Source organism: Suillus subaureus (genome assembly GCF_016647635.1).
Source record: "Suillus subaureus strain MN1 chromosome Unknown BJ212scaffold_28, whole genome shotgun sequence".
Classification (NCBI taxonomy): Eukaryota; Fungi; Basidiomycota; class Agaricomycetes; order Boletales; family Suillaceae; genus Suillus; species Suillus subaureus.
This window is the reverse complement of record NW_024538584.1, coordinates 244,140-257,417: the sequence shown is the minus strand read 5'-3', so window position 1 is coordinate 257,417 and position 13,278 is coordinate 244,140. Positions and strand designations below refer to the sequence as shown.

The following is a 13,278-nucleotide window of genomic DNA, read 5'->3' as shown; positions in this document are numbered from 1 at the left end:
TAGTTCATGCCTTCATGCCTTCCATCAGTCTTTACACGTTTGTGCACCACACGCACTCTATTCCCACTGCTTCGCACACCTATGTGCTCGACATTCCCACGCACGTGCTTTCAGCATGCTTCACCAGAGTTGATCTGGCATCACTTCGTGGATTTGCTTTCCTTGCTTCCCTTAAGGGTCAAACATATTGCCTGGCGCACTTTGACCAACACTTAGAGAGTCAGTAGCCTTCCTCTCACCCCAGGGTGAGAGCCCTCTTTCTTTCTTTTGCTCTGCAAGCCAGCAGAGTTGTTGAACCTTCACTGGGCTTCAACACTTCAAGAAAGGGATATCGAGTGTGAAGCAGTGGACAGGACGTAAACACAAAGAGATGCAGTGAGCCTTTGTTGGCTTATTGAGTGGAGCAGTACCTAGGTGTGTGTTTAACGAGTCATTAAGATGATGTTTTGATGTCATGCCTGGCAGTCGTGTTTTGGTAGTTGCGCAATCTATTCTCGACTTCTCGTATTATGCCCAGCTGCAAATTCAGACGACTGAGTCCCTCAAAGCACTACAAACTGCCCTGACTGTATTTCATGCTAATAAAGACATCCTCAAGGAGCTCGCTGTTCGAGAGCATTTCAACATACCGAAATTACACCAGCTCACTCATTATGTCTCATCAATCACATTGTTTGGTGCAGCTGACAGCTTTAATACAGAACTTCCCAAACGCTTGCACATTGATTTCACAAAAGACTCATACCATGCTAGCAACAAACGAGACTATGAAGAACAAATGGCTTTATGGCTCCAACGCCAAGAAGCCGTGTTTTTACATAGCACATACCTGGATTGGTTGTCACAACAGCCTCGCTCCAAGTCAGCTGCGGGCCTCACTGAATGTCATTCAAACCCATACGACTTCGACACAGATTTGGACATGGACTTGGAGTCAGAAACACCAAATCTTCCCGCCACTGAACCACTTCAAGCAACCCATGTCCTTGCAAAAGCCCCCACGCATCCTCATCAATCTGTTCAAACCATCATGACAGCATATGGTGCTACCAAGTTCCTCTCTGCTCTCCAATCATTCTTACTCAAGAATCTCCTGCGCGACACCATCGTCCCTGGACTTCAAGACCGATTCGATCTTTATCGTCAAGTGGTGATTGTGATGCCACCTGATTTACGAGTTAGTGATGTGCCACAGCGAAGGCACATCAGAGCATCCCCAGAAACGTTGCCGTCAGGCCAGAAGCCTGGTATTTCAGCCTGGTTTGACATAGCGTTGATAGCAGACAGGCCTCGCTCTTTGCATTTGCATACTCTCGAAGGTATTTTTTTTTCGGGTTTCACAGCAGTCCATTTTAATGATAGTCTTGTTGCAGGTGTACGAGTAGCCCAAGTTCATGTTATTTTCACCCTACCTCGCCAGTTCGGTGCATATTCCAGAGCTCTCACTTATGTTGAGTGGTTCACACCTTTCAAACCACCGGACCCTTCCTCTCGAATGCGGCAGGTCTCGCGCTCAACACGCCAACTTCGCCGCAATGCTGCTGTAATCCACGTCGACGAAATTGTGCAGCCGTGCCATCTGATACCGAAAATGGGACACACAGTAGATGTGAGGTTGAGAAGCGGAAATGCATACAAGGTAGCGAATGATTTTTATTTCAATGAGTTCATTGATGGCGAAATGTTTTGCGCGTGTGTTCTAAGTACTTAGATACAACGACGTGTCATGTATGTACTACGGGTGCACCTGTAGCTGCCCGTAGCCGCAGTGGTGGCTCCTGTAGCTACCTGTAGCACAGTATTTCCCTTGCAAACTATATAGCCGCATGTAGCATGGCTTTAGACTATGTGGCACTATATAGGACAATATAGTGTAAGGTGTGCCTACATAGTGCTACTGTGCCTACATAGCGCTATATAGCTGTCACTAGGGCTACGGCATTTTGGGTTTTTTACTGATGAGGGTGCTCCCAGTTTGCGATGAAGCTCCTCTTCGCTCTCCATTCAGAGGTCGAGGAAGCTCGCAATGCATGTCAGTCGTCTACAGGTCCTTCGCTTACATTTAAATTTATTGATTTACAAATACAGCGTCAGATGCTAGCGCAATTCCTTCAAATGTACCGTTTTGGCGCACATACAAGGAAGACGACAAGTTCAGTCTTGTTGTCACGGCCGAGCTGTATTCCAAGATGTCTTGGATATGAAAACTGCAACTACCCCTCGCTTGTCTCGAGTGGAGGCTGTCAGTAAGTCGAGTACAGTCGCCGTGTCCAATGCAGCTGATGTGACGTGAAACAGAGTGTGCGGGTTTGATGAGTCCTAGCAAGTCTTCTGTTTTTTTCTGCTGACACTATCCTGATTTACTCTCGTGGCTGTAGGCAAGGCAAGGGCGACCGCTAAAAAATACACACAAGCCCTTGGTGATAATGAAGGGAAGAAGTCCAACGGTGCGTTTTATGTCACGGTCTCGCGGCACTTGAGTTATAAGGTACTGATTGTGCACATGTTAGGTCGCTGGTGGCGCATTTGCGACCTTGAGGATTCGAAGAGGCATTATTCTGCCTTGCTGAACACGTATGATCTGCGCGGCACAAGGGTTCAGTCCCCCGATGTCCGGGACGAACACGGTGTCCGTATCCACGTCAGTGACTACAAGACCAAACTCAAAGAGGGAGCAATTGTCGAGTTAGAAGTGATCTTGAAACTGTAAGTTCTCGGTTGTTTGCAGGGTTCGATATTCTGACATTTCACAGGTGGACTATCAAACCACGCAACAATACATCCAACCCCCGTGATGCCCAGGGGTCTCGCGTTTATCAGATCATGCTCCAATACATGCAGCTTCTGCCATGTGCTAAGTATACGCAGAGCGTATTCGTGGACTCGCTCAGCGCCAGGAAAGGGAAAAGAAGGGCTGTGGACGAGGCAGTTAACCAGTCGCCAACTAAAAAGGGCTCCTTTTCCACTACACTCGAAGATGACGAGTCCAAGTACACTATGATCGAGTAGTTTTGAGTGCTTGTTTCTTGGTGTATTTTTTTGTCTTGGCTCGAAAGTCCAGGCGTCCTACGTCGTTGTACTACAATTATTCGTGAATCATACGTTTTCTTGGCGTCTTCATGCGGAGTCGGGGACTGGCGCGGCCGAGCGCCGCTACGATTCGATATACTAGGTATGTTCGAGCTTGCTTCTTACCTTCGCACGCCTCCATTACCGTTTTGCTCATATGAAACGCTTCTCTATTTCCTATCCTCACCCATCGTGCTTTCTTCCAATCAATCCCCTTCTCCACCCATCCCTCCTCATCCTAAACGCACCATCCAATCTCCCAAAACCTCAACTAACGCCCTTCACAGATCTGCATCGCATGCAAATAAACAGGATTTTATCTTCAAATTCTTCTGCCACTGGGCATGGGTTAATTACAATGCTGCTGCTTATTACTCTCATGGCGCGGGTGTTGGGAATGGAGAGGGAAAGGGAAATCGGGGACGAAAGCAGAAGAGCGACACGGATGGTATTGTTGCTGCCAGGATGGAAAGTGAGTCTTTTGGTGCTTGGTGTGCTATGAATTCGATCATCGACCCCTTTTGGTTTTTATCCCTCAGCGAGCACACCATTCCACATGTAATGCAACAATATATTGATCGAGCGATGTAGAAGAAGTCATGAACAGAGACTTACAATCCTGCAGCCCTTCCTCATGATTATTTGACACTCTTGGCATTTTCCATATCCACGAAATATTCTGTTGGCTGACCGTCTTCCCCTCGTCGTGTTTGAGAGGGACTGCATCCTTTGTCCTATTGAGTGGTTTCAGTATCCGCTGCCAGTCATCGTTCTTGCCTAATTTTGATGCGAGTGTGCGCCAAGCTCGAAGCAAGCCGCAGCAGCAAAGTTAGCAAATACAGAACTTCAGTGAAACAAGATAATAACCGGCCGAACTGACACTAAAAAGTAAAACGCGCGACTCTATCAATATCCTGAAATAGTCCCCGATGGTCGATCCTGTCGGCGATACTGCAGTGCAAGTTGGCGGATAGGATCTGTTTCTGCAGGGACCTCGTAATTAAGTGGACTCCAGGGGCTTCAAGCATCGATTAGCCACCCCATAACAGGAAGTATGAGAAGTTCCATTCTCCAAGTTACTTCCGAACACCGAATACGAGGCTGAATATCATAATGAAACAAACAAATATGCATCCTCCCCGCACAGTACCGAGGTTGATCATTTGGATGGTCTTATGTGCTACACATCACTAGTCAACGCATCTCCACCAGCCTGGAAAGCACTGATGGTCGTCATGCCTATATCCCAGTCAGCCCTGGCTACCAGCTTAGCGTGATATTCTCGAATGCTGAGGATCAGACGCGGTCCCAGCACAAACATCTGCAATACCTCGGCGATTGCCCAAATGCCAGAGTAAATATCACTTCCAATGGACGATGAGTCCTGTAGAGAAATGACAAAAGAGTTGTCAGCTGCAGATGTCAGTCACAGGTCAGCGCACCCTAATATTTTGAGACAGTAAGCCAAGTCTCAAGGAAGCCACAGTAGCAAAGCTAGTAAATGCGGAACTTCAGTGAAACAAGATAATAACATCCAAATCACCGAACTCACGCTAGAAAGTAAAACATATGGCTCCGTATTAACATCGTTAAGCAGTTCCCAATGGTCGATCCAGTCGGCGATTGTTGCAGTTCAAGGAAGTGTTTTATAACAATCCATACTGTAAGAAACAAGGCGAGGATCTCCCACACAGCGGTGGATATCATGCTCTCGTAAGTCAGATTTGTCATGGACGTGTCCATGTAGTCAATGCAGATATGGTAGCCAGAAAAGATGGCTTCCTCTGGTAAATGTCCATGAGTCTCTTGTACCCCAGGTTTTCGTCGATAATTAAAGCTTACGCGCTGAAAAACCCAGGTTTTCAATTACCACCATAACTCCGGAGGTGATCGTGCAAGCCAGTAAGACTACAACAAGAAAGATGAGCAACTTTTTGGATCCCTGATACATGGCATATATCCGAGCAATCATGGTGACTTTAAATGATATTTCAGCAAGTCGATATCAGTAAGGAAGTCGCGGATCAGCTCACCACCCAGCATGGCATTTACGACAACAGGGGTCCATGTCCCTATGTACCATATGATAGTGCCTGAAACCCCAGTTACTTGGTGGTGGAATAAATACTTCAAATGAACTTACAGCTGTTGAAGTCATTTTCTTGAGGACACAAGCCAGCACGGAATATCACTCACTCCTATGTAAGAGCGTAGTCAGTAATTGGATGGGAATGGGAATGGCAGACACTGGTGCAGAATACGCACTACATCGGTAATCGAGATAGGGAGAATCGCTGCATGCCGTCAGTCAGAAGAAACGAACGCATTTGAAGACACATACACAGAATGTTGATGCTGATTGCGAGATATGTCTTATTAGCACATTGCAATGTCATGTAGATAGCCTTGCAAACGCACGCAGAAAATAGTATTCCATTGGAGCGCACCTAGCATACGTTGAAGTCAGCACAACATGCCAACTGCGCTCGTAGCAATAACATACACAAATGTAAAGAACAGTCATGAAAGACCAACGTTGGCTCTGCCCCGAGTTGATTGCATCATTCTATTTGGTTCTGATACGGGACTTTGCTCACTAAGATTAGTTCGAACTGTTAAAGGATTCTTAGCGAGATACGCGAGTCATGACATTAACTTACCTCTTGTCCGAATGTTAATGCTTGAATACTGTATACACATCAATGATCCCCCGTTGAACGTATTATCTCGCTCACCCCAGTCGTATACCACCACAGTAGAGCTTGCAGCTGCGAAACGATAGTCAAGGATTGAATATTGAGATGTCACCATTGGCATCCAAATTTCTCTATACGCACCTATAAAAAAACTGATAAGAGAAGAATAACTGATAAACGGCCACCAGACGGGATCATCTGAGACTATGGTCATATCGGGATGGGGCTTATTTGAGTGCGTGCTGATATACGTCCATCGCTTTTATAGTGATTAACTTTGGGCGTCCATTTCTTGAATCAAAATCTTGGTCGGGTGCCTATCCGTAGGCAGAATAATGCGGATGAGAGACACTTATCTGTGACCATGTAGTGGTGTAGGGAGCAAAACTACTATTTGTGGTTAGTTCTGCCGATTATAACCGACATAACTCTACGTATACATCCCTAACGATGACTCGGATATCAAACGAATGCCTCGTCCTATCCGTCATCCTCGCCATTGTAATTCACTACCTCGGTTAACTTCATCTAGAGTAGCCTGTGGAATTATTCTTTGTTCGACTCGATTCAACTCATTAAAATCAAAAGCATTTCCTCGAGCACTTCAACTTCGTCAAAGCTCTCATCTTCTTCGGTCCTCTTCAACTCTTTGAGAACTGCAAAGTCAGGAGAACCATCGTCCGGCGAGATACTTTTTGGACCAGCAAGAAGGTCATCTGCATCACGAGGCTCAGTCAAGAGCGGAGGTGCCTGCATGAAGGGCGTTTCAGGATCCTGTGCAGTCTTGACAGATGTCGAAATTGAAATGGCCGACTTATTGATGGTCAGTGACTCATGCAAGGCGTCCTCTAGCATGCACCATCCTACTTTAGGGACATCGGTTTTCATGTTCTATTGAATTCAGACTACTATTAGATCTAACTTGATTACATCTTCGGCGGATTCTCCGCGACCCTCATATGCCCTGGTGTTCTATCAGGTTCTGCCACCCTCTATTCGCGTCACTTCTGCCATGTGCAGGTACAACCATTTCTAGACTGGTTGGCAAAATTCCCGAGTGCCGCCAACAATGCTAAGTCTAACAGACCAGTCGCAGGACTTCATTATGTCAATGCTGGTATTATTGATAATGAATGGACGATGATGATGATGATTGCACGGGTAAGAGCGGCATTTGCAACATCACACTCACAAGCGACAGATTCATAGGAATGCCTGAGTCAATGCAATGTTGGCTTCGGTGACTACCTAATACATAGACTCGTACTAACCAGTCTAGACTACATCCTAAGGTGTTGAGAGGTTGACGCGCCATCAACTTTTTGTTTCCATAGAGAGTATGTCACTCTCTATGTAAGACAGTTCTATCCAGCCTAGGGGCCCCATGATGCCCCGCTGTGCCATCAACTTTACTAGTATGTGGCAGTGCTGGTTACGAGCCTACATCTCACTAACTAAGAATGCTTTAACAGTTCGAACTCATCTTGGTGAGCAAAGCCTATAATCAGAACCAAGCATGATGATGCAATTGACTTGGGTAGAGCGAACATTGGTCCTTCATGAGCATTCTTTATATTTGCGTACATTATTTCTACAAGTGCAGTTGGCATGTTGTGCTGACTTCAACATATGCTAGGTGCGCTACATTGGAATATTATTTTCTGTGTACGTTTGCAAGTCTATCTACACAACATTGCGATGTGTTAATGAGACACATCTTGCAACCAGTACCAGCATCATGTGTATGTATCCTCAAATGCATTCACTTCTTCTGACTGGCAGGATGCAGTGAATCTCCCTATCTTGATTGCTGATGTAGTGCGTATTCTGCACCAACGCCTACCATTCCCATTCAACTACTGACTATGCTCCCATGTAGGGGTGAGTGATATTCTCGGCTAGCCTGTGTCTTCGAGAAAACAACTTCAACAGCTGTGAGTTCATCTGAAGTATTTATTCCACCACCAAGTGACTGAGTTTTCAGGCACTGTTGTTTGGTACATATAGGCATGGACCGCTATCATCGTCAATGCTATATTGGGCAGTGAGCTTATCTGTGGTGCCTCACTGACATTGACTTGACTGAAATATCATTCAAAGTCACCATGATTGCTCAGATATATGCCATGTATGAGGGATCCTTTTCCGGCTACCATAACTGCATTCCTGACATCGACACGTACATGATGGGTGTGACTTTCGAGAGTCTGATATTCACCGCTGTATGGGAGATCCTTGCCTTGTTTCTTACAGTTTGTATTGTTATAAAACACGTCCATGAACTGCAACAATCGCCAATAGGATCAATCATTGGGATTGTTTCAGGATATTAATGGAGAGTCACGCGTTTTACTTTCTAGCGTGAGTTCAGTCATTTGGATGTTATTATCTTGTTTCACTGAAGTTCCATATTTGTTAGCTTTGCCACTGGCTTGCTTCATATTTGGCTCACTGTCTCCAAATATCACGGTGCGCCGACCTGTGACTTGCATCTGCAACTGACTACTCTCTCATCATTTCTCTGCAGGAGTCATTGTCCATGGGAAGTGCTATTTACTTTCAATTGCCCAGATGTTGCAGATGTTTGTGCTGAGTCCGCGTCTGATCCTCAGCGTTCGAAAAAATCACGCTGAGGTCATGGCCAAGGCCGACAGGGGAACGGGCATGACTTCCATTGCTTTCCAGGCTGGTATAGATGCTTCGATTGGTGGAGATGTGTAGCACATAAAGTGATCCAAACGATCAATCATGATACTGTGTGGGGAGCATGTATATTTATTTGTTTCGTCATGATATTTAGTAAAGCTTTGACGATTTAAGTGTGGTGTGTGTATACACTCACTCATCCAGTTCTCTCCAGGGATTGATGGCAACCTCAGTTCAAGCATCTCCCATCAGACGCAGTCCCTTTCAACATTTTCGCTATAACATAATGCCTCCAAATGACAGATACCCAGGTAGTGCTGTTGTAGAGGTGTGTATCATGAGATTAATGAATATCGTACAAAATGAAGGTAAGTCGACGCATCATCAATTGTTAGGACCTTTAACTTCCCCCTGCATTCTGTTTACCCTCCACCGAATCTGTATCTCGCGCAATGGAGTCGGCATATGATCGTGACTTCTCCCATATACCTAAGTGTGTTTATTCCGTGCGCGCCAATGTCTAACTTTTCCGTTCAACGTCCTAAACTGCGATCGGCGTCTGCTCGTGTACGTAGACGTCGCTGGTCTAAAATAAATGTGGGAAGCAGGTACAGCATCACCAGTATGTATCGCTATCACATCGATAACCCTTGTATGCTTAATCTGACGCTCGAAACGACACCAGCAGTAAATACATGACCAAGTTCAATCCTAGCGCATCTCAGCATTACACCCTCATTACTCCCTTGACGCCCCTTGTGGAACTGGCAGAGTTTTTGCGCTCCCTGAGGCGTTCCTGCTCATCGCCCACTTTAACTTCCTTGTTCTTTGTACAGTGCTGAGTATAGCTGTTGCCTGCCTAGACGGTGGCATAGTGAGAGACTTGGTTAGTCCAAATGGAAAGGGGCTGTTGGCCGGCCTCGCTGTGGTTTGCACTCGCTACCAAGCATATACGTAAATTCCATGGAACGGCATCCTCCCTGACTTTCTTTCATCCTCGTTCGTACTCTCTTCAGATCTGTCACCTTCAATCTATGCTCTCCCTCAGGTTCAAAACCTGTTTGACTCGATACATCCACAACCTTTACCTCTCCTCCGTTCCCTATCTCCGCTACTGCTGCATTCTCCTCCATGGCATCGACCAATACATCACAGCAGACGTCGACGCTTGGGCGGAGAGCATTGCTGGTACCTAGTATGTCCTTCCTCCCCTACCTGAACAGAACTAACTCTTTCCAGCGGCAATCTCATAAAACACTCCCTCGATTTCTGTAAGCCTTGCTTACGCATCAAACAGCTGATTGGACACCGCGCGTTGTTTACTCTTATTTGCTTTGAGCCCCAGACGTATATCGGGTATCGTTTCTTACTCTCGTTCAATCACATACGCTCATACACGTTTACACTCGTCTGATCTCGACCTTAGTGTTTCTACCCTCGGGTAGTTTCCAATTTCCTTCTCTTCACCTCCGGGTCCCAACTCGCTTCAGAGTCACCGTACTGCTTTTCATGAATTATTAATATTACTGCAAAGGTCTGTCAACTACCCAAATCGAACAATGCTGACATCCACCTAGATCCTCCGCCCTGTAACACCTGGTGTCGGACGCGTCGGGAGAGAGAGCGAAAAGGTCGTGTGAGTGATCTTCCTTATGACTTCCATGCCTGTCACCTCATCTGACACCAACACAGGTTCTACGACGGAGGCACACGTGAACGGGATGTCTTCACGACATACTTGCGGTCGACGAAACACGCGAATTCGATATACGAGGTATGCTCGAGTTTGCTTCTTACTTTCGCACACCTCCATTATTCCACCACCGTTCTGCTCGTATGAAATGCTCCTTCATTTCCTATCCTCACCCATCGTGCTTTCTTCCAACCAATTCCGTTTTGCATATGTCCCACCTTATCCCAAACCCATCCCTCCTCTCCTCTCCCGAAACCTCAGCTAACACCCTTCACAGATCCGCATGGCATACGAATGGACAGGAATTTGTCATCAAATACCTCTGGTCCACCGCTGGGTATGGGTTGATAGCTGTGCCGTTGCTTATCACGGGGAAACGTTCTCTTGGTGTAGGTGCTGTGGATGGAGAGGGTAAGAGTGACGAAAAGTGGTGACGAAAGTAGATGAGCGACGCGGATGGTATCGTTTCTGCCAGGACAGAAAGTGAGTGTTTTAGTGCTTGGTCTCTTATAGATTCAATCCTCGTCCCCTTTTGTGGTTTTATCTCCCAACAAGCAAATACAGGTGACAAATTCACATAGCCTATGGTGAGAGCGGACTGCCGATACCGTCTAGCGAAAGCGAACCAACCGCGGGGGGTGGTAATTGTGAACTAACAACACGCACAGAAGACACAGGAGCCAAACGGTTGAAGGCGATGTAATGCAATGGTTCTTTTTTGGGTTTGGGGTTTTTTTCGAGGGGGCTGCGAGATATTGTATATGAACTTATATGTGGACTGTGTAGACACAAGGTCCGTGGTGATCTAGTAGCAAGGTGTGGCGCTGCTTAGCTTGTATGTCGTATGTAGTGACTGCAGCAAGATTGCAATACAGGTTAGCAGTTGTTATTAGGAAGGCACAAAGTTTGTCAACGTAGTGAGACAGTTATAAATCCCATGTTGCAATGCGATATACTGTAGAGCTACGACACTAGGTTCGTCACGTGCAGCGTGTGATTATGTCATACTCAGTGTCACTGGTTTGAATGTCCATGTGACCTGTGACCACACCCAAATAGATTCGCCCGCGGATGCTTCGCCGCTTGCAACCATATGACATGCCGCTGCTTCGTGATTGTGACAACTTGCTTCAGGATTCGCCTCGCATAGTGCTAATGATGGTAACAAGTGGACTTGGAGACTCTGTGGCCTTAAAGCCTGCCAGGTGAGTCTATGATCCATTTTCAAGTGCCTGTCATTCTGACATGATGTTCAGAAGAATGATCCAGCTGGATGGGCGAGGATTGCTACTGCTCAGTACAAGACTGATGGTGTCGAACGGGCAACAAATTCCGAGTCAGAGGACGAGGCTAGTACTAATGCTATCGGAGTCGAATCCCCGTTCGATGATGCTGGCGAGCATGATCTTGATGCCAGTGACGTGCCAATGGATGCACTTCTTGACCATATGGCTTCTGGGGGTGAACATGTCCGTTCTGACCGCCATATCAATGCAGATGGTGGACTTTCGTGTGCAAACCACTCCAAAGTCTATGATGTGGGTGACATTGCTGCTGAAGATGTGGAAGGTGGCTCGAACAGTGTTCCAAAGGTTGATTATGGGCGTGGAAAGCGTAGACGCATCACAAATTCGATGTATAACAATTTTTGGTCCCATTAGTGCACAACCTATGTTTTTCCTATGTTTTTTTCCGAATGTCACAAATTAGCTTCGTCCCGCCAAAATTCATGTGACGGTCACACCAAATAGATTCGATTCGTCAAGGGCTGTGACCTGTGACGAACCTAGTGTCGTAGCTCTACAGTAATGACTCATTGGATGTTCTGAGAAGTTCCCGAGGACTCAAATTAGCATATTTGAAAAGCTGGACTCGTGGAGCTTCAAAGCTTCAAGCATCCACTCCGTATCTAGAGGGGACTCCGTGTCCTAGGTAGCAGCAAGCGAGTACAAGAGGAATCACTTCAGAACACCAAATACACAGCGTAACGATATCACGAAACAAGTAAATATGCATGCTCCCCGCACAGTACTATGGTTGGACATCTGGATCATTTTATTACTACACATCTCCACTAGTCGGAGCATCTCCGTCGGTCAACATATCTCCACCAGCCTGGAAAGCAATGGATGTCATGCCTGTTCCTCCGTCAGCCCTAGCCACGACCTTGGCGTGATATTCTCGAATGCCGAAGATCAGACGCGGTCCCAACACAAACATCTGCAACATGCGGGCAAATGAATGAATGCCAAAGTAAACGGCACTCCCCATGGACGATGAGTTCTGCAGAGAAATGATGAGAGTGGTCAGCTGCAGATGCCGGTCACAGGTTGGCGTACCGTGATATTTGGAGACAGTCCGCCAAGCGTGAAGCAAGCCACAGTAGCAAAGCTAGTAAGTGCGGAACTTCAGTGAAAGAAAATAATAACATCTAGATTATCGAACTCACGCTAGAAAGTAAAACACATGACTATCCATCAATATTGTGAAACAACCCCCGATGGTCGATCCTGTCGGTGATTGTTGCAGTTCACGGGAGTGCTTTATAACAATCCAGACTGCAAGAAACAAGACGAGGATCTCCCATACAGCGGTGGATATCATACTCTCGTAATTCAGATCTATCATGTACGTGTTAATGTGGGCGGGAACGCAGGCATGGTAGCCGGAAAGGACAGCCTCCTCTGGTAAATGTCCATGAATTTTTTGTGCTCCAGGCTTTCATCAATAATTAAAACTTACGCGCTGAAAAACCCAGGTTTGCAATTACCATCAAAACTCCGGAGGCGATCGTAGAAGCCAGCAAGGCTACAACAAGAAAGGTGAGTAGCTTTTTCGATCCCTGATACATGGCATATATCCGAGCAATCATGATGACTTGAATGATATTTCAGTCAAGTCAATATCAATAAGGCACCGCGGGTGAGCTCACCGCCCAGCATGGCATTGACGGTGATAGGGGTCCATGACTGTATGAACCAAATGATAGTGCCTGAAAATCCAGTTACTTGGTGGTAGAATAAATACTTCGAATGAACTCACAGCTGTTGAAGTCGTTATCTAGAAGACACAAGCCGGTCGAGAATATTACTCACCCCTATAGGAGCATAGTTAGTAGTTGAATTGGAATAGCCAGGATCGGTGCAGAATACGTACTACATCGATAATCGAGAT

At 46.3% G+C, this 13,278-nt stretch overlaps 6 protein-coding genes across 6 annotated transcripts; 4 read left to right on the top strand and 2 right to left on the bottom strand.

The window, feature by feature from the left end:
- Positions 1-454: 454 nt before the first annotated feature.
- Positions 455-3,660, top strand: BJ212DRAFT_1483507 (uncharacterized protein; the record flags this gene model as incomplete). The annotated part of the gene is made up of 8 exons (XM_041340625.1): positions 455-1,319; positions 1,374-1,639; positions 1,975-2,032; positions 2,089-2,157; positions 2,379-2,447; positions 2,511-2,706; positions 2,754-3,005; positions 3,057-3,660. The coding sequence occupies 8 exons, from the start codon at positions 455-457 to the stop codon at positions 3,658-3,660; spliced, it is 2,379 nt and encodes a 792-aa protein (XP_041190198.1).
- Positions 3,661-6,164: 2,504 nt separating this feature from the next.
- On the bottom strand, positions 6,165-6,653 carry BJ212DRAFT_1589239 (uncharacterized protein; the record flags this gene model as incomplete). Its single annotated transcript, XM_041342451.1, has 1 exon — positions 6,165-6,653. The coding sequence occupies one exon, from the start codon at positions 6,651-6,653 to the stop codon at positions 6,333-6,335; it is 321 nt and encodes a 106-aa protein (XP_041190197.1). The 3' UTR covers positions 6,165-6,332.
- A 1,978-nt stretch (positions 6,654-8,631) lies between these two features.
- Positions 8,632-9,190, bottom strand: BJ212DRAFT_1373026 (uncharacterized protein). Its single transcript, XM_041336348.1, is given in 5 exon segments — positions 8,632-8,672; positions 8,688-8,728; positions 8,817-8,889; positions 8,937-9,060; positions 9,080-9,190. The coding sequence occupies 4 exon segments, from the start codon at positions 9,106-9,108 to the stop codon at positions 8,688-8,690; spliced, it is 267 nt and encodes an 88-aa protein (XP_041190196.1). The 5' UTR covers positions 9,109-9,190; the 3' UTR covers positions 8,632-8,672.
- Positions 9,044-9,929, top strand: BJ212DRAFT_1373025 (uncharacterized protein). Its single transcript, XM_041336347.1, has one exon. It carries the CDS (start codon positions 9,308-9,310, stop codon positions 9,605-9,607), a length of 300 nt encoding a protein of 99 aa, XP_041190195.1. The 5' UTR covers positions 9,044-9,307; the 3' UTR covers positions 9,608-9,929.
- A 72-nt stretch (positions 9,930-10,001) lies between these two features.
- BJ212DRAFT_1373022 (uncharacterized protein) lies at positions 10,002-11,038 on the top strand. Its single transcript, XM_041336346.1, has 4 exons — positions 10,002-10,047; positions 10,104-10,185; positions 10,382-10,587; positions 10,660-11,038. Exons 2-3 carry the CDS (start codon positions 10,133-10,135, stop codon positions 10,536-10,538), a joined length of 210 nt encoding a protein of 69 aa, XP_041190194.1. The 5' UTR covers positions 10,002-10,047; positions 10,104-10,132; the 3' UTR covers positions 10,539-10,587; positions 10,660-11,038.
- An 85-nt stretch (positions 11,039-11,123) lies between these two features.
- Positions 11,124-11,849, top strand: BJ212DRAFT_1373020 (uncharacterized protein). Its single transcript, XM_041336345.1, has 3 exons — positions 11,124-11,309; positions 11,361-11,642; positions 11,697-11,849. The coding sequence occupies exons 1-3, from the start codon at positions 11,176-11,178 to the stop codon at positions 11,812-11,814; spliced, it is 534 nt and encodes a 177-aa protein (XP_041190193.1). The 5' UTR covers positions 11,124-11,175; the 3' UTR covers positions 11,815-11,849.
- The last annotated feature ends 1,429 nt before the right edge of the window (positions 11,850-13,278 follow it).

Excerpts from the sequence above, each read along its gene's own strand:
- BJ212DRAFT_1373022 (XM_041336346.1), top strand. The coding sequence starts at position 10,133 with ATGTCTTCACGACATACTTGCGGTCGACGAAACACGCGAATTCGATAT. Across the intron at positions 10,186-10,381 it reads ACGCGAATTCGATATACGAG|ATCCGCATGGCATACGAATG; the intron begins GTATGCTCGAGT and ends CACCCTTCACAG.
- BJ212DRAFT_1373026 (XM_041336348.1), bottom strand. The coding sequence starts at position 9,108 with ATGTATTTACTGCTGGTGTCGTTTCGAGC. Across the intron at positions 8,890-8,936 it reads TTAGGACGTTGAACGGAAAA|AAGTCACGATCATATGCCGA; the intron begins GTTAGACATTGG and ends GGTATATGGGAG. Across the intron at positions 8,729-8,816 it reads TAAACAGAATGCAGGGGGAA|CACTACCTGGGTATCTGTCA; the intron begins GTTAAAGGTCCT and ends CCTCTACAACAG.
- BJ212DRAFT_1373020 (XM_041336345.1), top strand. The coding sequence starts at position 11,176 with ATGCTTCGCCGCTTGCAACCATATGACATGCCGCTGCTTCGTGATTGT. Across the intron at positions 11,310-11,360 it reads GTGGCCTTAAAGCCTGCCAG|AAGAATGATCCAGCTGGATG; the intron begins GTGAGTCTATGA and ends CATGATGTTCAG. Across the intron at positions 11,643-11,696 it reads ACCACTCCAAAGTCTATGAT|GTTGATTATGGGCGTGGAAA; the intron begins GTGGGTGACATT and ends AGTGTTCCAAAG.
- BJ212DRAFT_1373025 (XM_041336347.1), top strand. The coding sequence starts at position 9,308 with ATGGAAAGGGGCTGTTGGCCGGCCTCGCTGTGGTTTGCACTCGCTACC.